The sequence below is a fragment of the Anarhichas minor genome, unplaced genomic scaffold, assembly GCF_050575085.1.
Source record: "Anarhichas minor isolate MPS153535 unplaced genomic scaffold, ASM5057508v1 ptg000022l, whole genome shotgun sequence".
Taxonomy (NCBI): domain Eukaryota; kingdom Metazoa; phylum Chordata; class Actinopteri; order Perciformes; family Anarhichadidae; genus Anarhichas; species Anarhichas minor.
Genome location: NW_027466468.1, coordinates 2,282,708 through 2,306,650, shown reverse-complemented (window position 1 = coordinate 2,306,650; position 23,943 = coordinate 2,282,708). Strand labels below are relative to the sequence as shown.

At 44.8% G+C, this 23,943-nt stretch overlaps 1 protein-coding gene across 14 annotated transcripts in view; it reads right to left on the bottom strand.

Annotated features, from left to right (window-relative positions):
* The window catches only part of rims2a (regulating synaptic membrane exocytosis 2a), a 129,456-nt gene that overhangs the window by 41,129 nt on the left and 64,384 nt on the right, over window positions 1-23,943 (bottom strand). For 7 of the 14 annotated variants that reach the window (XM_076096592.1, XM_076096594.1, XM_076096596.1 and 4 more), the window contains 12 exons: window positions 18,017-18,084; window positions 16,154-16,273; window positions 13,899-13,998; window positions 13,625-13,748; window positions 12,808-12,854; window positions 12,413-12,525; window positions 8,785-8,915; window positions 8,171-8,342; window positions 7,670-7,823; window positions 5,541-5,609; window positions 2,852-2,990; window positions 2,440-2,541 (listed from right to left, as the gene is read on the bottom strand). In XM_076096592.1, coding sequence (XP_075952707.1) covers window positions 2,440-2,541; window positions 2,852-2,990; window positions 5,541-5,609; window positions 7,670-7,823; window positions 8,171-8,342; window positions 8,785-8,915; window positions 12,413-12,525; window positions 12,808-12,854; window positions 13,625-13,748; window positions 13,899-13,998; window positions 16,154-16,273; window positions 18,017-18,084 — 1,339 coding nt within the window. Of the gene's footprint in view, window positions 1-284; window positions 402-2,439; window positions 2,542-2,851; window positions 2,991-5,540; window positions 5,610-7,011; window positions 7,039-7,669; window positions 7,824-8,170; window positions 8,364-8,784; window positions 8,916-11,329; window positions 11,378-12,412; window positions 12,526-12,807; window positions 12,855-13,624; window positions 13,749-13,898; window positions 13,999-16,153; window positions 16,274-17,579; window positions 17,792-18,016; window positions 18,085-23,943 lie in introns of all 14 variants that reach the window. The other 7 variants (XM_076096590.1, XM_076096591.1, XM_076096598.1 and 4 more) reach the window with 4 other exon arrangements.

The following is a 23,943-nucleotide window of genomic DNA, read 5'->3' as shown; positions in this document are numbered from 1 at the left end:
TGGCTGGCCAGCAATTAACCCAACAACCAGGAGACATAGAGCCGGCGTCAGCAACACAAATAGCTCTGAGGCCTCGACATACAGAGGCAGTTGTGTATTAACGTTTCACATCTACGCAACTTCAGAGCTGTGATGACGCTTTTAGCAAAAACCGATATCGAGACAGGATATCATTTTCTGCCATCACATGTACGACCACGGATAAATCAAAGACGGACGAGGGACAACTTGAGGGGACCACAAGATGGCGGATGCACGGATGCAGCGGCAGTGCATGTCAATACCTCTCGTAGTCATAGTCGGAGGAGTAGGCGCCCTCAGAATAGGCGCGGGCCATCCTAGTGGAACGCAGTAACCTGACTGCTTCCTCTCGGCAGATTGGGTACACGCGATGGTTGCGGCTGGCGGGAAAATATCAAGAGCTGGTCAGAATTTAATTTCTTTCTCCATCAAAAGGGGAAGCAACATAAAAAACAAAAATAAACTGCAAGGGAAGACAACTTGGAGTACACCATTTCTTTTCCATTGCATACTGTTCTCTGCCTGAAAACATGCCTATAACACAGATCCACAGTGATTGCATATAAGCTGAATTCTAACACTACCTCTGCTGGACAAAACTTCACAACCAACCAACACTTATCCGTGTTCAGTATTGCCGTAGTCACTCTTTGGTGGTCATCACACTTGCTCACATGGCAAATGTTTGGAGCAAAATGAGAGGAATGTTTACATGAGAATGACTGAGGTGATGAAAAGAGAGAATAAGCAATGCTGATACCGGATGGATGAAGTGTACGGTCACTCATTTTCTCAATGTACTGTACCACACACACACAGAATGTATATATATTTGATCTTTTGCAGAAGAAATATATACTTAACACAACGCTGATGTCACTGACAATGGCCAGATAACATAAAGCATCCACTTCAGTGCATCCAAAAAAAACATGTTGTGCATTGACTACAGTGATTGAAGACATGCCATCGCGTCAGTGCCATGTGCTCAACGCCCAAATGAAAGACTTCCTCAAAGAAAAGAAAGGGGTTGAGATGGGGCTTCATGCATGCTCAGGTAAAAGTCTACCTGGGGTCGTTTTGAGGATCATCAATAGGCTGAGTATGTCTGGTTCGAGGTAGGGTGAGAAAATGGCTGCGACCACATGGAGGGAGGAGAGAAGACAGAGATGGATCTGAGATGGCGCCGAGGAAGACGCGGAGGAGGAGGAGGAAAGGAGAGACACAGAATCATAGGCAGACAGATGGAGGTGTGAGGAAACGGAGGGAGAGAGATTTCTCAAAGAAATAACGACGTAAAGAGAGTGTTTCAAAGAGGGGGGAAAAACAGGCGAGGAAGATGAGAGACGCTGAGAAGATGTCTTCCTCAGCTTTACCACACCGACAGATGAAAGCGGTACACCGAGCACACCGGCAGCATTCAGGGAGGGAAGAGCGGAGAAGCAAAGTCCAGGCACCTAAACCTGCTTGGTGTCACTGCATGGCTAAAAAAAACTTAAGACCATGCACATTACATAAGATTTCTTCTTTTACAGACACAACATTTCAAAAAGTAGGAAAATACATGGGAGACATTTGCAAAAACAAGATTTTTCTTTTTCATATTGTCGGAGTTCTGGTACATTTCCAAATTCACTGTGACTCATAGCCTGTGTCATTTTAAACTGTTTATAATAAATAACCGGCCACTGTTAATTAAAGCAGCTGAAGTACACTCAAGTGAGCACTGTCCCAGACAATTTAGATAAGTGCATTTTCTGTGTCTGACACTGATTTAGGCCAAGCCTCAGAAATATCAAATAAACTTAATTGGACGGGGGAAAGTAGCTGCGGCCTGGCACTGCCAAGGCTGTGATTGGACTCTTGGAGCAACATTTTCCAACCCTCACAGAAAAAAAAGTGCTGATGGGGGATAACTGACCACTTCCCCTCGATCACCTTTTCCATAAAGATAGCGAGATACATGCAAATGATGCATGCTGTATGCAGCATTTGAAGCACTGGACTGTTTCCTGCATGCTTGATATAAGATGGAAAATACCCATTTGTTAATTACTCCTCTTACGTGGTGCAGTGGTACAGTCTAGTGTTCATGTAGGATTTTAACTGTGATACAACTTATTTGAATCCGCGCTTTTGTATCGGATTTAAAAATATTATGATCAATTATTTCCAAGGAATGGAGAAAGTTGCTCTCTAAAAGCAGGAATACCAGAGAGATTAAAAGTACCCACACACAACATCAGTTCCCAGAGAGTTAAAGGCAGACGGCGTTGTGCATTAGGTGTATGCGTGCATAAACACCTCCCTGCATTTCTGCTCACCCACTTGTGCTTGTCAGCATCTGCTCCATGCATGCCCGCGTATGTGCATGCATCCACTGGACACAAGTGTAAGCTGGAGCGCGTGTGTGTGTACCTGTCAGGTGAGTAGTTATCTTCGGACACACTGTGGTGGTCCACTCTAGTGGAAGAGCTGTACTGAGAAGGCCTAAGGTCAAAGGCTGGGTCCAGACTTCTGCTGTGTGACAGAAGTGGACCGGATCACCCCTCATGTAGTTTACACACCACACACTGACCCCTACTGGCCAAGGGGGGGGGGGGGGGGGGGGGCGAGGGGCACATCGCCTCATGTTTATGTGAGGCATTCAGAGTAACGCGAGAAATACTGCATCATTCATACATGTGGGGCTAATGACGTGGCATTCAGAAGGCAGTACAGTCCCTGAACCCTATGGATCCCTTAAAGGAAATTAAGGCTAAAAGGGTTTCAACAGGGTGTTAAATACAAAACAGAGAGTTTCCACCCAGAAATCCAGCACAGTAGTTACCTGGAGGGTGGGGGGACGCTGGGAGAGCGCGACCGCGCCCGGTTAATGTCAGCCGACCGAGAGCAGTGGTTAGACGACATCACCTGCTCAGGGACGGACAGCGTGGAGCTCTGGAAGTCTCTGCCATTCGGCCGGTAGTCTGGGAAGACAAGAACAGATAGAGGAAGGGAGGGATGGAGGGACAAGATGAAGAGGGTGTTGTTGTTTTTTCAGAAAATTTCTGTGCTAATTTCCCTTTAACACCGTGTGAATTTTCTGTATTTCTGAGCGAGTGATATGGCTAAATGTGCTGCATTTGATCATGAAAAATGATGGCAGCTAATGATGCAGACCCAGTTTAACCCCAGCCTTTAATAACAGACCAAACTTTATAAAACGTGTGCTAAGATGCTAATCTGCAGAGGCACAGCTTTTCTTTTTTCATTATGCTGAGTCTCTATATTCCAAAAAACGAGGTCTAAGTTTCGATATAGGTGGAATTCATCTGCTGTGTTAACATTGTGCATGAAAAAAATCCTTTAAAAAAAAAAAATAATAAATGAAACATTATAATGAATTTTCTCTGCGAGGCTGATTGGTCCATTGAACTTGAAAGAGTTCATTAACCGATAATCAGACGTGGCTTGCAGCCATGGTTAAGGTCAATGCTTAGCACTATTAAACTTGATTGATATTCAATAGAGTGTATAGCACATTAAAATGAGTTAAGGAAAACCTTGAATCAAACGTTGGAAAAGAAGGAAAGGTAGGAAAAATTAGAGATAATGTTATGTTGACCTTCACTAGAGGAAGTTTGACTGAAAGAGTTGACCACACAGACAGATTCAAATATTCAAACTAAGTCATTCATCTTCATCGCAAGTGAACCAATTCTGAAATTCTGATCATTTCTGACCATTTGTATACCAATCCTAATAAACAAAAGTTAAAAAGGAGAAGAAATTAACAATATCTTCTCTTCATCATGATGCAGATTAGATTTAAAAAGGAATTCATCTAGCAGCTCCAACACAGAGCCTCCTGCAGCAGAGCAATTGAACACCATGCAGATCTCAAATTCATCTATTCTTCCTCTTGACAGGCTGCCTGACGCATGAGTACAGCCCGTCTGTTAAGCACCTCTAAAGAGGAGAACCTTCACTGAGGATTAACAGGATTGAACAAGAGGAGCGGGCTGCATCGGAGCAGAAGGACAGTAGGGACGGGACTGAGGGTCAAAGCAAATCTAATTGTACTGTACAAAATATTAAACATGTGACTTCACTTCTAAAACTCCATCAAAAGAGTCCAATAACAGGAGTTATACTTTGAAAGACATAAGCAGTACCTGTGACAGTTCACCTATGATATACTGAATGGACCGGACAACTAGAAACCAGGTAGTTAGTTTACCGGAAGATAAAATGCAATAAAAAATGTTTCTCGTCCCCCTTTAAAAGTAATAGTGTCAGCAGTATAAAGGGACAGTTCACCCCAAAAAACACTTCCTTCTGCGCGCTGATTCGGTTAGCGGGTGTGGTTCGGTAGAAAGAAAGTAGTTCCTACATGAGACTGCTCCCAACGAGGTCTGTGGATTATCTTGAGTAACTAGGTCATGATTTCTGGAAAGAGGCATTTGAGTTTTTTTTCAAATGCAGTTCTTTTGCGCTTCAAGCACCACAAGCTGAGTGCCATATAGTCATATTATATGAAGAGAGAAAGCAGACATCTCTATCTCCAAACCTAGGCAACTCACACCAAGACAGTCTAGATTGATAAATAGCCCTACAGGTAAGAGGAAAAACATGTGTTTTTGGTTTTGGGGGTGAACTGTCCCTTTAATGCTGCAGTGTAGACTGAGATGTGGTGGAGCCTGTGTAAAGAGGAGGGTGCGACCAAGGCTGAACGAAGGGGTATTCCCTTCACTGTGAATGAAGTGAAGGTGACTGCCTGGCATGGTGAGGCAGTGCGGGGCTGATGAGAATGTTAAAGAGGCTGGACTGGAGGGGGATTTCCCTCAGCTACAGTATCATCAGGGAGTCCAGGCCGATGCTGTCTGTGTGTCTGACAGCAACTGAATCTATTCTCTTCTCTCTCTCTCCAATGCATTTCTCATCTATGTCTCATGTTCTTTCCCTCTCTTTGTCTCTGTGGCCCTGCCACAAAGACCATACTGCATTACTATCTTTTGCATGAGAACACAAAAGCAAGTCTCTATGTTTTGCTGCCTCTTTCAGCGCGGTTTCCTTCAAGGTTGATATCGTGTGTGGGCAAATACCAAGTACTTTTCAGTCTTTCTTTTTTGCCGTTTTTCTCTGGCTGCAAACAGCAGAGCAGAGCTTCTCCTCTTCTAATGTGCAGCGTGGGCGTGCTGCTGGAGCCTCGGTGAGCACAGCAGAACAGCAACTAGCAGTGCAGAGGCAGACACAATCTCAGTGCTCCCTCGCTGTGCTGCTGCAGCATTTCACCCTGCTAATGTGATATATAACAGTATTGTAAGCAGTTCAGGCCAAGGAGGCATTTGACGGATGGTGGGCATGTAGGTGGTGAGGTTGAAATAAAACTGAAAAATATAATACGGTCTGGTAAAACAGCCCAATAAACATTTCAAACTATGTTGCCACTTTACCTTCACACTGGCTCATTTTGCTTTTTCAGAATCCATTTACATGCACTCATGAGTCTTGTTAATATGACCATAATATATTACCTGTTATTACCCCAACACCATCTTCACAATCGTAGTCTGAGATCTCGCTGTCACTTATCCTCTGGGATCCTTCGAGATAAAGAGACAGAGAGAAACATTGGAAAATACAAGAGACATCTTCATTCCCTCGTTCATTTATTTACCCTAAGAAGTGCACCCGTCATCACACCCCACAACGACAACAAACGGTCCTGTAGGAGAGCGCTTTGGATGATTTATGTCAAATTACGCATCAGCTGTAACAAATAACGCCGCATTTCAGTGATCCACGCCAACAACAAAAAAACAGTAGATCTGTCTTCATCTGAACTGTGGCACTTTGAGGTAATACATTCAATCATTCAATTTGCATGTGAAGGTGGGGGTGGGAGAAGTGATGTGGCGTTACAGCTATTTCTTCATCTTACCCGGAAGCCTTATTGCCCTTCCCTGTCCCCTCTCTCTAAAGTATGAACCCCTCCCTGAAGCCCCCCAACACACACACACACACACACACACACACACACCGCCTTCACCGTTCAGTCAACTTAAATCAACCGGACTAGTGTGCTCTATCAGAAATGACAAGTACTGCACTCTGGCAGCGCCGCTCCAAACCTCTCATCTCAGTTGGCTGGAGACTTTTTACAGCTGTCAGCTCTTTCACCTCACACTTACATAAACGGCCAGAAAATCATCCTGGTGGGGGATGTAGTAGGAGCAGCACAGTGAAGCAGTGCTGCGTAACGCGGACTACAGTACAGCCGTGTGAAGCACGTTCACCACTAACTGCTCACAGAATGGTGAGAGAAGGGCCACACGATGAGCTATTTCTGGGGTTCAGTTAGAGAAAATACGACGCCGGCTAAATAATGTATTGGGCATAAAGATAATCAACTTTTTCCGTTTCTCTAACGTAAGACACCACCACTGTTTTAAGTATGGCACCAGCGTCATCTAATGTCTCCCATGATCAAGAAAACGTTCAAGACACACAAGCACAAGCAAAGTAGAATGGGCTGCAGAGTTTGCCAAAAGCATTTTGTGCATTCTTAAAAGGGGAAATGTTGGTAACGACCAAAATAATGCATTACAGAGGAAAGGCAAGTGGTCAAAATCAAAGCATATTGTGTCTGCCAGGACTGGCAGATCGCCTGGGTTTTTAGCACATCACGTTTTGCAGGATATGGTTTCCGGGTTGCAGGACGGGATTGTGAGGTAGTTCACAGGTGATTACACAGAGAGGGAGAGACCACTGTGTCCTTAACCTCTGTTTCCCTGGAGCGTGCATGTGTCGGATACCCTGAGCGGATTTCAGACGAGTGGTGTAAAAATGTACACCAGCTCCCCCCCCATTGAAGTCCATGTAAGGCAGCAGAGACATGCACCCTTCATGAGGGATGGACAAGGGTTGGATCAGGCCACAAAGATGCATCATTGCAGACGACAGGAGAACACTCAGATGCTCCATAGAGGGGGGGGGGGACTTTACCTGAGTTGTATGAATATGAGCCCTTGTCTGTAAAAGCAGAAGCAGTAAAGTTGATGTGACATGCCCAACAAACACAACATCCGCATAAACTACATCGGTTAATAAAGCCTTAGTTAGTTAGTTAACTAAAGCAGGAACAGAAAACCAGTGGGGCCAGAGGTTTACTGTATTGAAGTCTATCTTGATTTGATCCTGATCTTAGCTACATGACCACTACTCGCTGGCCGTCTTGTAACCGTGATGTTCCTTGCATGCCAGCTCTGCCAAGTACCGTGACAATAACAATGTTGGTAGTCTCAACAAAGAAAAAGAGGGAATTTTGTTAATAAAAAGATTGTAACTTTGGAAAATCACCTTGGATCAACCTACTCAGACGAGTGCCCGAGGAGAACCGACTTCAGTAATTCTTTCAATTAATTTATATTATACCCACATTCTCTTTACTTCGTGTGCTCTATTATAGACAAGATTGTTAAGCAAGTTTTGAAATGTAGCCACACAGTAAAATGTCTTGTCTTTGGTTTTAGTAAAGTTATTTTATAACTGATATGGTTTGTAAATGTTAAGTGGCATGACCCTTCCGTTATGCCTTGCCAATTAATTTCAAGGTGTCAATCAAAGGTGTGTGACATGCGTCAGTGACAGAGGGGTTACGCACTCTGGAGCCGCCGCGTTGGACTCTCTCCATGGAGCTGCCTGCGCTGTGTGTTTGGGGAGGCACGTGGGAGTGGGATGGAGGACACGTCGTGGGTTTGTAGCTTGTACCAGTGCGGCTCGTCGTCCAGAAGAGCCGTCTCAAGCTCAATAAGGATCTGCCAGAGAAAAAAAAAAAAAAAGTCCACGGTCAAAAATGTCTTCACTGCAAATAGTTGCAAACTAACATCATTTTTTTCTTAATGATGGAATTACAGCAACACGCACTTGTGCCACAATACTCATAGGCCTCTTACAGTCAGCGTCAATCCAAAACAACCCCTTCCCTCTTTATTTAACAGTTTTACACAGTAAATAAAAACACCAAAGCTCATTGTCCGTGTTGGACAAGGACCGGACCACCACAACCTTGAAAGAGCTTTATCAAGGGCTTGACCCCATTCGAGCGGATTAGCTGAGATACTGTCAGTGAGTGTCCCTGATGGGTGGGGTTTGGTTTTCTTACCTCTCCCAGGAATTCGCTCTCCTCCTCCCTCACCCTGGCTTGGTCCCACAATGTGATCTCCAGCATGCGCTCCCGAAACTCCCGCCGGTGCACCGGCGAATACATAAAGGTCTGGTTCCATTTGGGCTCTAAGGATTTCTTTACCGTTTTTGTTCTCCTCTTGCTTTTGTCGCTGGAGGAACAATAATTCAAACTGTTTTTATTTACAACCATGATAGGGAAGAGCCACGAATACAACAGATCAACAACACGACACAGCACAGAGCACATCACCGTGGCATGCTGATGATGGCAATGAGATGGCAAAGTGAGGAACATGTCCACTTCCTGCATTCTATCAGTGCATAACAAAGAAACTGCACTGAACGACCAACAAAGTAGTCAGACACATCCACTTATATCCCTACAGGCTTTCCTGATGCTAACGGACAAAAAAACATTGATTCATGACCTTGTCACATTGTTCCAAAAAAAATCCACACGAACACAGAATCCATTTTTTAAGATATATAATCAGTTTGGCCCACTAGTGTCCAATAACCTCCTGGACGGAGTGAATTGAAGTGACATTAAATGAGTGGGGAGGGTAAAATGGTAACTGTTTCTACTCTTACCTTCTATCAGGGAGGAAGTAGATTTTGACGTAAGGGTTCCTGGGCCGGCCGTCTTCCCTGGCTGGCAGGTCTTTGGCGCCCAGGATGGTGACAATTAGCTGATGGCCCACTTTGTCATACCACAGTTTGACCTGCAGGGGCAGAGCAGAGACAGCCTGCTGAGGGACTGATCAGGGCACAGCAGGAATAAAAACACACAGAGGGACTAATGCAGGAGAAGACAACTGCATCAAATTAGAAGTATAGCTACTACAGGAGCATTTGTGTCTTCTTTTATTGAGACCTATATCTCATTCGAGCCGACAGTTTTCGGCTACAGCATAGAGTCTTCTCCTGTATTTACCCTTTGAGGAAGAGGAGGAATATGTCTACCTGCTAAGATAAGGTCACATGCTTGGTCGGCACAATTTATCAGAGTTTAAAGAGATAGTTCAGATTATTTGAAGTGGGGTTGTATGAGTTAATTCCATAGTCAGTGTACCTACAGTAGATGTTGTACTTCACCCCCCCCCGTTTGGATAAACAGACACATAGCAGCTCCTGACTGTTTCTTCAAAGTGGGGCCTTGCTGACCGCCATGTACAGTAAGTGATACACTGACTGTGGATAAATACCTCATACGACCCCTTTAAAAAAAATCAGACCTATCTCTTTAAGTGCTCATAAAACATGGACTTACTGTATCAGTGTTAATATGGTATGATGATGCTAAAAATGTATTTATGATATTTTAGTTTCGATGGTTAAAGAGACCCTCCTTTAATGGAAAGATGTGTTTTTGTGCACGGTGCTAAAACATATCTTTGTGTTGTTTTTTTTCTATTACGATAAGTGTTGTAAAATGAATGTGTTTATGTTGGTCATTAAAAACTTCCCCTGCAGGGATGAATAAATCTCATCGAATGGAAGTGAATGCATTTGGCCCGGATGTCATTTCCACTGGAGTGAATTGGAGTGAAATGCTGAAGGCAACATGCTCTAAAATGAACAGTGTGCTCTGTTGAAATGAGACCGTCTACCAGTGATGATGCTGCCTCTAATAATGGTCTCTCGGATATTTAATGGGCATCGATATGGAGAAATCAATCATGCTGTTGCGACAGGAATCGAAGACAGTTCACACTAAAAGGGAAGTATGGACTCCAAAAGAAGACACTTAGAAGAAGAAAAAACTCCAACTGAGGCCTCACAGAAAGTAGATGAAATGAGAAATAAAACTTCTAAGCTTCTGTCCATACTTCTTTGAAAATATGATTGTGGAAAGGGTCTGCGCCATTTAAAAATCAACTACCAGCTATACGTGCAGCAACGCAAGAAAGAGCATTCGAGTCAGTAGATTTCATGTATGCAAAAACAGACAGCAGAGGGCTTATGGGAAAACAAATTGTACCAAGTAATCTCGAAACCTGTAGCCCACCAAAATACCAGATACCGCAAAGTATGAGTACAGTGTTCTATCTGTGAATGGTACAATATTTCTGAAAAGATTCCCCTTGGAATCATGTAGATTATATTATGAGTGATAACACTTGGTTCATAGTAAAGAACTCAAGTATACAAACTGTGTGACTTTACAATGTGTGTACAAATAACGAATTCACTGAAACATACAAGCTTTTCCAAAAGTGCATACGTTAACACGCACACACATAAAAAAAACACTTATTGACCTCCATTCAAATGCCATGTCATGTCTTCAGACTCCTCTAAATTTGAAAAAGCTCACCTGCATGCTCTATGCATAATGACAATATCATTCAGAGCTTCGTGAAGGTACTTTTAGGTAAAACAACATACTGTTAGTGTCACAGTAGGAGTGTTAACCTTCATGCTACCTGAATCAAGAATATAGATTCACACAAAGTGAGTATGCTGCGTGTTATTAACCAAAACCAGGAGAAAAGGCTCAGTGATATTAAAGAGGACCCTCGGCGCGAAGGAACACTTTCAAAGCTTTGTTCAGTTTGCCATTTGGGAGGTACAATTTGCTTAAACTCTCATCTGGAAAAGAAAAGTTTGTTTCAAACACAGGATGGTGAACTTGGTATCTTTTCACTGCAACATGAATCTGCAGACCCATCCAGCACAAGCTGCTAATGAACATAACTCCTGTAGATGAGTGTAGGGTTAACCAGGACTGGGTTCATGTCATTTGAAACAGAAAACGACACAAGTCCTTTGTCCTGAGAAAGTTCAGGGAGACGCCCTCCCGCATTGCCAAAGATACAGAGATGTACGACACGAGGTCGGGGTCAATTACTGGTGTCAAATCAGGCAACGGAAGAGTGTCTCTGTAAACATGTGCGGATTAGTCCAGCATGCATAACCTAGGAGGAATGAGGTGAAGGGTTAAAATGAGATAGTAACACTCATCGTAAATCAAATTGAAAAGAATGACACAATGCACTGCACTGAGGGAAACTTGAAGCTGCCATTTCCCCGCGAATGCATTTTTCCAAAGTATGGAAACAGAAAGTCAGCCAGTCAACAGTCAATGAGCAAAGACCAAATATAGAGATTGTGCCCTTCAGAGGGGGCCCATTACCTGGACCCTAGGGGCAAAAGGCGTTGTTCTTCTACTAAGGCTTTGGCTCTGGATAAGCACAATTAAACAGCAAAAAAAAAAAAAGAACAGAAAAGAAAAGGCAATAAAACCAAAATCCCATAAATTACTAACAAAAACGTACAATACACTCTAAACAACAACAACAACAGAAGTTTGTAGTTTCAGATGGGCCATTTAGGCCGGTGGGTTCATTGCTATTTTCAATTTTTTCTGATCACTTGTCCCTGAGCTTCTGTGCTCTGTTCTGCACGGGCCCTTCGTAATTATCATTGCCTCCCGATCATATCTCTTCTCTGCTCTGGACCGTTCATCCTCTGCTTCAAGGCGTGCGTCACAGTGACGTTAAAACCCTCGTTGTCCCGACAGACAATTTAACGACGGCTCCAAAAATACCATCGTGAAGAACTCACAAGGTTAATTCAGTGAACTGAACTGTTTCACTGATCACTTGCTTTTGAATTCCAGGGTCAGTCGCCTCAATGTGGAACATAAGAAGAATTCAGTGCTTGTTTTGAATTGGTTGACGCAGTGTTAAAGGTATTATTGTGAGTCACGTTATTCTACAGTCCACTGCAGCAACTGAAATCAGCTGAAAATACTCAGAAATGATTGTGAAGATTGGCCGTGGTATCAGCCTTAAAACCCAGCTATTTCTTTTAAATATCAATGTCCTGGAGGTGTTACCTAGATGCTAAAGCTACTTCCCTGCTGGACCCTAAATTTGAGGGTTGATTCATCTCTTGCTTTAATGCAGCCCTTTACCCAATTTACCCCAGGAGGGTTTTTACACTAGATAATGGACAAGACACACAGTAACCTGATCTACAATCCGGTGCTGGGTTGGTAAAGGGCCAGCTGAACAGGCAGAGTGAGAGAAGCTGTTCCCGGCAGCCCAGTGCTTTGATCCAGGATTGAAGATTGCATTGCGTTATAAATGTGAGTTTAGTAGGACATGTCAAAATGTAGTCATGTGAACGTAATGACCCATCTTACTCATAAGTTTTCAACAGTGGTCAATATCTAACAGAGGATTTCACATACAGTCATGCTGAGGTCGCTTACTGAGAGCTGTCCTGACAGGTACTGGGGGGCGTCCCTCAGCATGCTGGGACTCATGGGGGACGTGACGGAGATGGACGGGCGATCCATCTTCTGAGACTCAAAAGAACTCGAACCTGACAGGGCCAGAGACGACGCAGTCAGATTATTCAGTGGTGATGCTGGTTCGTAGTTTGTGGTTTTAGTGACATCGAGAAATGAAAATGAGAGAGGGGGTAGTAAGGAAGATAGAGAGACCCAGACGAGAAGAGAGACAGAAAGAGGGCAAGAAAGCATGCCTCGAGAGAGACAGAGAGGCAGAGTGACAGAAGCAAGACATTTCATTCACTTGATGTTTCGAGGCTGAATAATAGAATAAAACGGGGAAATGAAATAGGCTAAAGCTTCTCAAGACTCACTTGATTCCAGTTGTGCATGTGTGCTGTCTGGTATCCTTGGAATATCTCTGGAAAAAGAAGAGAGTGTGTGTGAGCCCGAGCGTGTGAGACAAAAGAGAGGGAGGGGATGGAAAGGATCAATTTGAGCTAATGCTGACTGCACCCTTGCTCTAATGACCGTAAGCACCGCATTAGTCTTCATTCACCCAGCAGCTCCCTCGGCAGCACAAAGCAGGTCAGATATAGGGAATATAGGAAGTAACTGCAAAATAAATATCAATGTAAAGTGACGTAATCACAACCCGATGCGTTATTCTTGCTTTAATTGGTTTTAGTTTGGGAAATGCATGTTGTTCATTCATGTAAGGAAGTATTTTTTAATAATACCTTTGTTTTATCTGATCGACTGAATCACATCTAAAGTTATTAGCTGAATGTGCATTAATTGCACAACTGTTCAATTTATGTTAAAAGCTCAACAACATTTAAACCTGTTTATGTTGCCCTAGCACTAGTTACTTGGCAGAATAATGGCATTTACTATGAATAATAAATTCATCCTCTCCAACTTATTATTCTTTTTCATTGTCTTAAGGACCTGGAAGATATCCTGGTATTCCACTGGCAAGAGACAGGTAGACACTGATTCCTCTTTACTTAATTCATTAAAGATAAAAGCCACAATAAGTAACACAAATGCAAGAATTATTCCTCGTGCGTAACACCACAGACCGTCTGTTCCAATGCCCCGGCCCTTACTGCTCCATAACACCGGCGGCACAACGGTCTGGTGAAGAGCATATAGAGTGTGTGACGGTGAGGGTCGGTGAGCTCTTACCCTATAGGCCGTGAGACCACCAGCTCCACCTGCGGCTCAGGCTTAGATTCTAGAATGATATTGTAAACTTCTTTAAATGTGGCTCCTTGTAATAGCTTCCCATTCCACTCCAGCACCTGGTCACCTGCGGAAAAAAAGAGACACTCAAAGTCAAGCAGGATATCTTTCATGCAAGTGTAGAAAATACACATCGTCATGCTCCTCTAAAGCCTATTGAATAAATCCACTATTTGAGTTTCTACATACAAGTGTGTGTGTGTTTGTGTTTTAGTACCTGGTCTGAGGTGTCCAACAGTGTCTGCTAGACTTCCTTTCCTCACTTTAGTGATAAAAGCACAAAGTCTACCAGATTCTGTCATCTTGCCTCCCACCACCTGTAGAAGCAGAGAGGTGACGGGGTTAGCACTGACATGCATGTGAAGACCCACTTTGTGTTGGTGTTGTCATAACTGCGGACTTGATGTGAAAACTATTCAGGACATAATTGCAGCTTGCAGAAGAAGATTGTTGTCCCCTCAATGTCTGCTGTTGATGTCATGGCTTTAGCCTTTGCCTGCAAGGTATGAATCCTCAATAAAAGCATTAAGGAGAGGGTCACTGGTAGAAGTGCATCTCCGTTTAAAAAAAACTAATGTTCAGGGCTATGCTTTCTCCCCCACGGACACACTCTGTGGGTCAGTGACAGTGCCGTCCCGTGGGCTAGAGCCGTACTGTACAGTCCTGAGCTGCTGTACTCCACTCGCCTCAGCTTACATGAGCATCATACAAATAAAAATCCCTCCTAATGGCAGCTGAATGCCAACATACAAAGGAGCTTAGGGAAGTCTGCTAAATGAAATGGCTTTATGTAACAGGGCAGGAGCCAGAGAAGGAGGCTCGCAGAGGAGGGGGGGGGGAGAGAGAGAGAGAGAGAGAGAGAGAGAGAGAGAGAGAGAGAGAGAGAGAGAGATGGACAGTGTGAGAGCGAGAGCGAGAGATGGACAGTGTGAGAGAGCGAGAGCGAGAGAGAGATGGACAGTGTGAGAGAGAGAGAGATGGACAGTGAGAGAGAGAGAGAGATGGACAGTGTGAGAGAGCGAGAGCGAGAGAGAGATGGACAGTGAGAGAGAGAGAGATGGACAGTGAGAGAGAGAGAGATGGACAGTGTGAGAGAGCGAGATGGACAGTGTGAGAGAGCGAGATGGACAGTGTGAGAGAGCGAGAGCGAGAGAGAGATGGACAGTGAGAGAGAGAGAGATGGACAGTGTGAGAGAGCGAGATGGACAGTGTGAGAGAGCGAGAGCGAGAGAGAGATGGACAGTGAGAGAGAGAGAGAGATGGACAGTGAGAGAGAGAGAGAGAGATGGACAGTGAGAGAGAGAGAGAGAGAGAGAGAGATGGACAGTGAGAGAGAGAGAGAGAGAGAGAGAGAGAGAGATGGACAGTGAGAGAGAGAGAGAGATGGACAGTGAGAGAGAGAGAGAGAGAGAGAGATGGACAGTGAGAGAGAGAGAGAGATGGACAGTGAGAGAGAGAGAGAGAGATGGACAGTGAGAGAGAGAGAGAGAGAGAGAGATGGACAGTGAGAGAGAGAGAGAGATGGACAGTGAGAGAGAGAGAGAGATGGACAGAGAGGGCGAGGCCGGCAGCCTGACTGGTGGACTGACTGAGTGGACTGTTGAGTTGGCTGGCTGCTGCTGAGCGGACAGAAACGCACAGAGGCACTGAGCAGACACAAACATGCCGTTTCAGGAGGCTCATTCAATCAGTAATGATTTTTCCCCATCTCTCTCTTTATGTCCAAGCATGCTCCTCTGGACTTTGGCTGCTCAGCTTTATTTCTTTTTTCCACCACCTACAGGTTTATGCAACAGTGAAAAGGGGAGGGAAACCAAAGCATCCTGCACAACGGACAATCTAGTGACTACACTGCAACAACAAACTAAGACTACAACGGATCATGTGAAGCCAGAATATGACCTATAGGAGAAGGTTATACAGCACTAAAAGCATAAGATTTAAATACCTAAGGGACTGTGATGGTGCTATTCCAGACATAAAGACTGCAATGTGCAAATAATGTTTCAGTTGTTTGGGCAGTGACGACACTGACGTGTTTCCTGCAAGCTGCTGAATGCAGTTCATTAAAGTAGTTCAGTGTGAGTGAGTTCAAAAAATGACATGGCTCAATGCCAAACGCTATTCATTAATATTCATCAGGAGCATAATCAAGTCTTTAATGAATATTAATACTGAGCAGGACTATGATGCAATCAAAAAGGCCACAAAATAGTAGAATTCACAGCCGAGAAGTTATTATACTGTATGTTAACATCACCAACACTGACAGTCACCTGGTCTATCGACTTTACCCAGAATTCCTGGGTGTGGTCAGCTGACATCTATTGCCATCATATTTTGTGTCATACATGTCAAACGTGTATATTTTGACACATTATATTGGCAGTATGATGATGGTGGGAACTGTTGGGTATCTCAACGTGGGTGTGAGTGCATCATACCTTTCAGACAGAGTCATTATGAGCTCACCTTCAGACCGAGCAGAGCTCCTGAGTCTCGAGGCACGCTTCCGTCCTTCATGCGCTTGTTGAGTAAAATACGGCCTATTAGGCGATCCCCATCTTTGGACGGCTGCCACGTCACCGGGTGCTACAAGGTCAGAGCAACACACCTACTGTTTAACAACTCAGCCGCTTGAATTTGATTACTTCAGACCAAAGCAGACAACTGTTTACAGTGAAAAAAGGGCGGGGCATGGGCGGGAGTGTTTATTCACTCAGGGAAGAAAGTTCACACAAACTCTGTTGCCTCATCAATACAGTTGATCTTTGTCTTTTTAGATAGCAACACGCTGAATTATTTAAACTCTAAAGGATAGTATAATTAAGCTAATCATGGAAAAAACTATTGATGAGGAGCTTGTGTGAACCTGCCGGTGTGAGGGCGGAGTGAGCTTCATGCAGCGCCCCATGCAGAGTAAAGCAAGCAGCCCGACACTCCTCCTCAAACCAGCTCTTCAAACCGGAGCAGGAAGCACCGGAGTCCGGTGCTTCACACAAACACACAACCACCATCCAGTGGAGTAGTGAGGGGAAAGCAGACAGCGAAAAAGGGGGGAGGGAGGGGGGGGGGGGGGGGAGGTTGTCTATGATACGATATGAGGTGGACCATGAGGTGCCAGTTTAAAGATCAAAAAAAGATGAAACATACACCGCACAGAATAAAGCCATGAGACACGGATAGGGTGAAATCACAGACGCGCAGTGAAAGGGAAAAAAGAAAAACGTGTTTTAATTTTTTTTAAATTTTTTGTGCAAAACAAATCCAGTCTTCCCTGTTTTGTGTGCTTAAACAGTCATTTGGGTTTTTGCTACAGAAGTGAGTGGAAAGTTGGGCAAGGGGGCGGGTTCTGTCTGGACTGGGTGCTGTGTGTGTGTGTGTGGGGGGGAGGGGGGGGGCAGCATAGTGAGAGGGACGGGCCTGAGTAAAAGGTGTTCCTGCTGCACTAAACAGGACCGCTGCAGAGCAAGGACACAACATACGGAGGAGAACGAGCATGCGACTAGGAGAGACCCACATTCCTGTGTGCCATGACAAAACAGAGAGGTTGTGTGTCAATGCTCTTTTTTTTTTTTTTTTTAACAACTACTGTAAGGTGTGTTGTTTCTGGTTGGGGAGCAAAACAGCAAGTACAAGTAGCAAGCAAAGAGGGTGCCCCCAAAAGAGACGTTTTTTGCAACACCGAGCAAGGTGGAGCCAATAGTAACCGGAGAAAAAAAAAAGGAAAAGAGGAACGAAATCGCAAGAGAAATCAATTTGTACAACGTCAACTAAAATCCAGAAAAACAAACATCTCACCTACGTACACTGAGTGACAGAGAGCAAACAAAGACTGGATGGGTAGGTCATAAATAATAATAATAATAACAAAATGCAGGCTAGATTGTCTCAGTACCTTCTCACTATGGCTATGCTCCTCGTTTAGGGTAGTGCTACTGCACGTATCAACTCCCGAGTCTTTAACCTGCGGTTCACACCATGCCAAGTCCTCTTCAAATGAGTGTCCCCCAAAGCGCACCATTTTCTTTTGCCTCTCAGATAAGGTGTGTGTCGGCTCGGACATAAATGTCTGCTCAATAGTTTTTCTTTTTCCCCTTTGACTGTCCCCTACAGGTGTGGGATAAAACAGAAAGAAAAAACAGAAAAACAACATGCAAAGGTGTAAATAAAACGAAGGAAACATGAAATGACAAAAGACTCTGGGAGAAAGGGGGGGGGATGGGGGGAGGGGGAGAGGAAGGAGAGAGACAGAGAGAGGGAGAGAGAGATGGGGTTAAGGGGCGGGAAGGAGGGAGGGAGGGAGGGGTCAAGGCAGGACTCCACATGTCTCACCAAAGACATTGGGGAGGCCTCGCTGCTATGCCAAGACGCATGGTCCCACCAATGGCCATCCAAATCTCCTGTAAGGTGGGGGGGCGGGGTGGGGGGGTCGCACATACACAAGAGAGGACAGCGAGAGGGACCAGTGAGGACACCACGGACAACAATAGACAGTAACAGCCAGACAGACACACACATAATACACTAAAACAAGACATCCAAACATTCATCTTTGCACACACACACACACACTCTCTCACATACTGCTCAAACTCAAGTCGTCCTGTGCCTAAGATCCCTGTGGAGAGAGAGAGATGCAGCTCAGGTCACAATACACAAAGGAACAGTCATGATTTGACCACCGCCACACTGTGCGGTAAGGGACGGACACAAGCCTGCAATCAGACACACAGTTCTCAGCTGGGACATTCATGACCATCTGTTCCTCCTTTTTTGTTCCTCGTCTTTCCGACAGGACGTCGATTAAATCCCACATGTTCAGCCTTGTAAAGATCCAAACTCAACACACACGGGACCAGAGGTCAGATTCTGCGGATATAGTTTCCCTCATAGGTTGGTCAATTTAGAAGGAATGTTGTGACATCGTTTTAGAATTCCCCAACTTTGGCTATCAGCACTGCATTTCACGCTGGTTTAAATGACACAAGGGTTGATTCATTATCAAACATGCTGTACCGCTTTACAACACATCGGGAATATCGCTTTAGAAGGAAAGGAACTGCTCTTCCAGGACATCATTATAATCCATTAATTAATCTTCCTATACATCTAGCTGGTCATAACAAATAGAATGTGACTACAGGTGAAGGACGGAGGTGCCTGAAAAAAACACCACCTTGGCTAACATGACATAAAAGATAAAAGTACTTTTATGGAATAAAATAAAATGTAACCTCACGGTAAATGCCATATGTGTGGATATGGTCTTGGCAATCACGACTCACTTAATCAGAAGAGGCATCGAGATCTGGCTAGCTTACCGTGCAACTGTAATACAGTTGTCATTTTCCATACATTGCTCTAAAGGTGCAGGTTTGTATTATTCAAACACAATCAGAGGACAGTATTTGTCCAACAACAGGGCTAATGTTTCAACTGTTACTCACTCCTCTCTCCACTGCAACGTCTTTAGCTTGTAATGTCATCTTCTTTCCCAGAGAACAATCTTTAGAAGCGCTTTGCTGAGTTCAAATCAACAGACAACACGCATTTTGTTCAAACAAAGCTAGCATGTGTCTATCTTTCTTTCTTACAGTAGCTTTATCTGTAGGGGGGGAGGGGAGCAGGGCACATCTCTAATGTGTTTAACTGAGGATCCAGATTGCAGTGCCGCACAGCCTTAACTGACCTCAATCCAAAGTGCACTGGGGGACAGCTTTTAAAGATGAGGCTCTGACTGCCGCTTCTGTGGAGGCACCAGTGGACACGCAGCCCTGAGACACACAGGCTGGGCAAGCGGCTGTAATGGTTCTACAGGACGGAGGTTCCTGGGACATTTCTTTGAAACTTTTTCTGAATTGTTTCATCAATCCAGCAGAAGGGTTAGAGAGGAACTGATGGTGGTTGGACCCTGAAGAGGGGCGATCAAGACCTATAGCTCCATCTCTTGCTGCAGACGGACGCGATGCTTCCGTTAAAACAAACCCAAGAGACGCAGATGTCTTATGAGACAGACATCCACCCGCTGGGAGCATTTCTTCTGGTGGGAAGCTACGAATGCAAGAACCGACCTGTTTTCAAGATGCGGGATGCACCGAGCAGAGAGATGGAGTGTGCTTTCAATTTGATAAAGAGGCTTCACAAATATAAGCTAATTAGAAAGAGTGAAACGCAGTGAATGCAGTCAGGGCTGTCGGAGTCCCGATGGAGAGCAGCGTGGAGGTTAAGAGGACTGAGTGTTGAGGCTGCGTGAACACGGGGAGGAATCGTTTCAGTTGTCAGGATACTGTTTGACTGAGACCTTAGAGACAAGCACATCTCTGCATTAAACGTCATGTTACGAAGGCGGAATGGACATTTAAATGTTGTTCGCTTACTCGGTCGAGACATTTTAACAATCCCAAGTGAAATTGCTCCCATGAAAAGGTCAGTTAGAGTTTAAACAATAACAAAATCTTAGAGAGCCGACCCTGCTCTTCCACTTATACATGGATGTACTCGCGTGTTTGCGTGAAAGTATGTACTGTGTGTACTGTATGTGTACGTAGCTGTAGTGAACCTCAGGGCCAGGGGCACAGGAAGGTCATCTGAAAACACCACAACCCCCGGGGCCATATACATCACTCTTCACACACTTCACTTCCCCTGCAGAGAGCTGCAGAACCTAATGGATCTTTACAGGACAGGCATCCTTCAAGCATTATCTGGCTGAGGAGTCAGTCTCGGGGAAATCAGGGGACTCTGATGGAAAGGCATAAAAATAGCCTGCATATGCTTCTGGTAGTGCGTGTGTGTGTGTGTGTGTGTGTGTGGGGGGGGGGGGGGGGGGGGTGTAGAGAAATGTAGAGAAGAAGAAGCTGCGTGGAAGAAGAGTGGTGTATAGATAGTGCCACTGTGAATAAATATAGCCACATCACTTAAACACAGCTGATGCAGAAATGCACACAGATCTTGTTTTAAGGGATCATTTAGGTTTATTACAACTTGAGTTTAAGTTCCACAGCGTTGTTCCTTGTTACTTACTGTATCATGACATTGTTCACCAGAGTGACTGCTGATACAAGTTCCTGTTAACAGATTCATTGGATCATGTCTCTTGCCCAGTCTGATTCCCTTTTTCCCCACAATTCATCTGGTAAGGGCAATGTGGTTAACAGTAAAGGGGAAGAAATGTGTGAAACAAAGACGTATTTTGATTCGGTATATTTTTCGTAACATTATTCTATAAAGTTGGGACCTAGATTTTCATAATATTTTTCCAATATAATGTAAGAAGTTGTGCATTTTCATTTTTTACAAAATGTTGCACTCCTTTGGGGTGATGCTGAAAAGATCCACCTCCAGCTTTGCTATATTTACTATGTTTATTTTACAATGAATCTAATCTATATCCACACCAGCCAGAGTAAAACACCTCCCGATGACATTTCCACACTTGCGATCTTCTTCATATTCAGAGTTGTGACTAAGTTGCAAGGTCAGTCTGAGCCAAACTACCAAGCTGTCCTTCTCCCCCCTCTCTCTCTTCTATCACCGCTATCCATCCATCAGTCAAGGGGAGTGCTAAAACGACTAACTGTACACAGTTATGCGCTGTGATAAAACATTATGGATGTCCCCGGACAGGCTTTGCCCTCTGCGGCCCTCTAACCAACAGCTGACAACAGTGATTACCCTCTTAGCCTCCCAGCTGCTAGTCTGTCGGCGGCACAAACACCAGAGCCCAGTTCAGCGTGGTGGACACTCTCCACGGAACGAGTCACTTGCCTAATGTGGCCATGATAGTGCAAACAGCTTAAGGCCTGCCTCTATGATCAGGGAGAGGAAGAAACATTATCATGTAAACATGTGAAGTTTGCATTTTTTGGACTTTTTTTGGAGCAATAGATCAATTTTGATGCTTTTGCAGCTTATCTCAAGGTTGTATCGGTCACAGTTTCCCCTCCACCTGCGTCTGCTCTTCCTCCCATCACACTCCTCCCACAGCCCACCCTCCACATCTGTCAAAAAGAATTTGAGTGGCCAACACGGAGCTGCATCCAGCCTCTCTTTCGCCCAAGCTTTATTAACAGTGGCACACCACAATTGGGCACTGATCCCCGGCGAGGCACTGTGTGTGTGTGTGTATGTGTGTTTTTTTTTTTTTTTTTCAGGGAGCAGGAAACTCATCACGGCCGGAAATTGTGAGCATCAGCAGTCTGAGCCCGGCCCTGCCGTTTTCGCCCCCCGACTCCGAGGCCCCCTGCAAAGTGCTGATTCAGGACGGAGGCAGAGAGCAGGCAGTGGTGGAGTTCACCACCAGCAGGCTTTCCATCACTTTGACAGCTCAATAAAAACCAGTGTAAACTATTAATTGGATCATTAATTATTGATGCTGTTTTTACTACAATTCAAGGGGCGAGAGCAGGAAAGAGGCAGGGGTGAGACTGTGTGTATGTTTAAACATAGTCGCCACGCTGGGAAGGTGATACGGTGTCACGTTAAGCCCCTGGTGGAGGCAGATCTCACAACAAGAGCTTTTATTCTGAAACAAAGGGCGCATACCTAACTTCTACTGTGAAGCACAAAACACGGTGATGCTACTACGAACCGAACAGACTTATTGAGGTGCAAAAACCGATCCCAGAAGAGCATTGATGAGGATGTAACTTAGGCTGTTACGACGCACCGTCCACCTCTCTGCCGTAGTTAGCCAGCCAGCTTCTCCTTTTCTGTCTGTTCGGCACTATTATGAGACGGCATGTCAGGGGAATCGATGCAGAGGAAAACACGGGGAGAGGAACACCGCGATAAATCAGTCTCCAGCGCTCGCAGGCACGAGCCAGGCCCATTACAGCCGGCACACCCTCTCCCCTCCAGACTCCTCCCCCACCTCCCCCTGGTCTCCCTTCCTTTTCATCCCATCAGGCCCTCCTCCTTCCTCTGGCCTGAGCCTGCTGTCACACACCCATCTTCTGGCGGAGTCAGTTGTGGCCTCACATGCAATTATAACTGGTGTTCTTTGCTCTGCTGCTCTGGCTGTTTTTTGTTTTTTTCTTGACTTTTTCAAGTCCATTTTTATTTATATAGCCCAATATCACGAATCACAGATTTGCCTCAAGGGGCTTTACAATCTGCACAGCATCAAACACCATCCGCCCTTTGACCCTCGCTTCGGATGAGGGTTAGCGGATGTAGAGTGCTTGGTTTGTATGTGATAGTACATGCAGGGAGATTTCTTGATTGTGTCAGCTCTTTAGAATGAACAGTGGCCGTAAATCACAATTGGCGTAAAAAAACACCTGGTGCTAAATTAGTTCCATTTGTAAACTCTCTGGACTGCCAAAACTGACTGATCTTTGTTGATGGCCGGTAGGATGTCACATGTCCAAATCTGAGGCCTGGAGTTTGCATCCCCTCTCGGCTGTCCGTTATATAATTAAGTCTACTTGACAGAGTGCAAACAGGAACACTAATAAACGGTTCTACTGAACCATTTATTAGACTCCCTGCATGCGCCATATCACAGGAGCCTTAATTGTGTCATAAATGAATGAAAGTGCCAATTATAAGAAAATAAAGACCAAAGATAGCTGCGTGTAATCAGCTGTCCCTGTGTGTGCTGTAGCTGGTGTGGTTTGCTCAACTTATTCGGGTCAACAGTTCAGCTCTGTCCTTTGTTTTGCCTCTCTCTCCTACGCAGGCTGACCTGTGGAGGAGGCAGACAGAAGCAGACAGGAACAGAAACTCTGACCCTCAACACAGCCCGCTTCTTCTCCCTATTTCTGTACCGCGGCTACCTGGAAACCTGGAAACTCCCACATCAATAATGTAGCGCTATCGCTGGGCCGCTTCCTTTGGTGAGGAGAACAGTTACATAATGGAGCAGACCGACTGAATTCCTCCCCTCTGCTCCAGATTAAACATTCCGGAGCATATGGCAGCTCTGGGTCTGCTGCTACCGACAAAAGAAAAACTGTGCTACTGTACTTTTCCTCCTTTCAATCCTTTATTCCACCATTTGTCAACTGCGCCTCATTCTTTCTTCGGTGTTCGCTGCTTTTACCATTTCTAAAGCAAAGGCCTCCGTAATTACAGGTTTGACAACAAAATCAATTTGCAATTACGACAACTGTCAAGCGGGGGGGGGGGGGGGGGGGGGGGAGCGGTCATGAAGCTAACAGCCTAAACGATTGCTTTTGATGTTGATTCTATGCAAAGTGGCATTTAATTCAGTCACTCTGACTGTTTGCTTGCCAGTGCGCGTTTGTACAATTCGA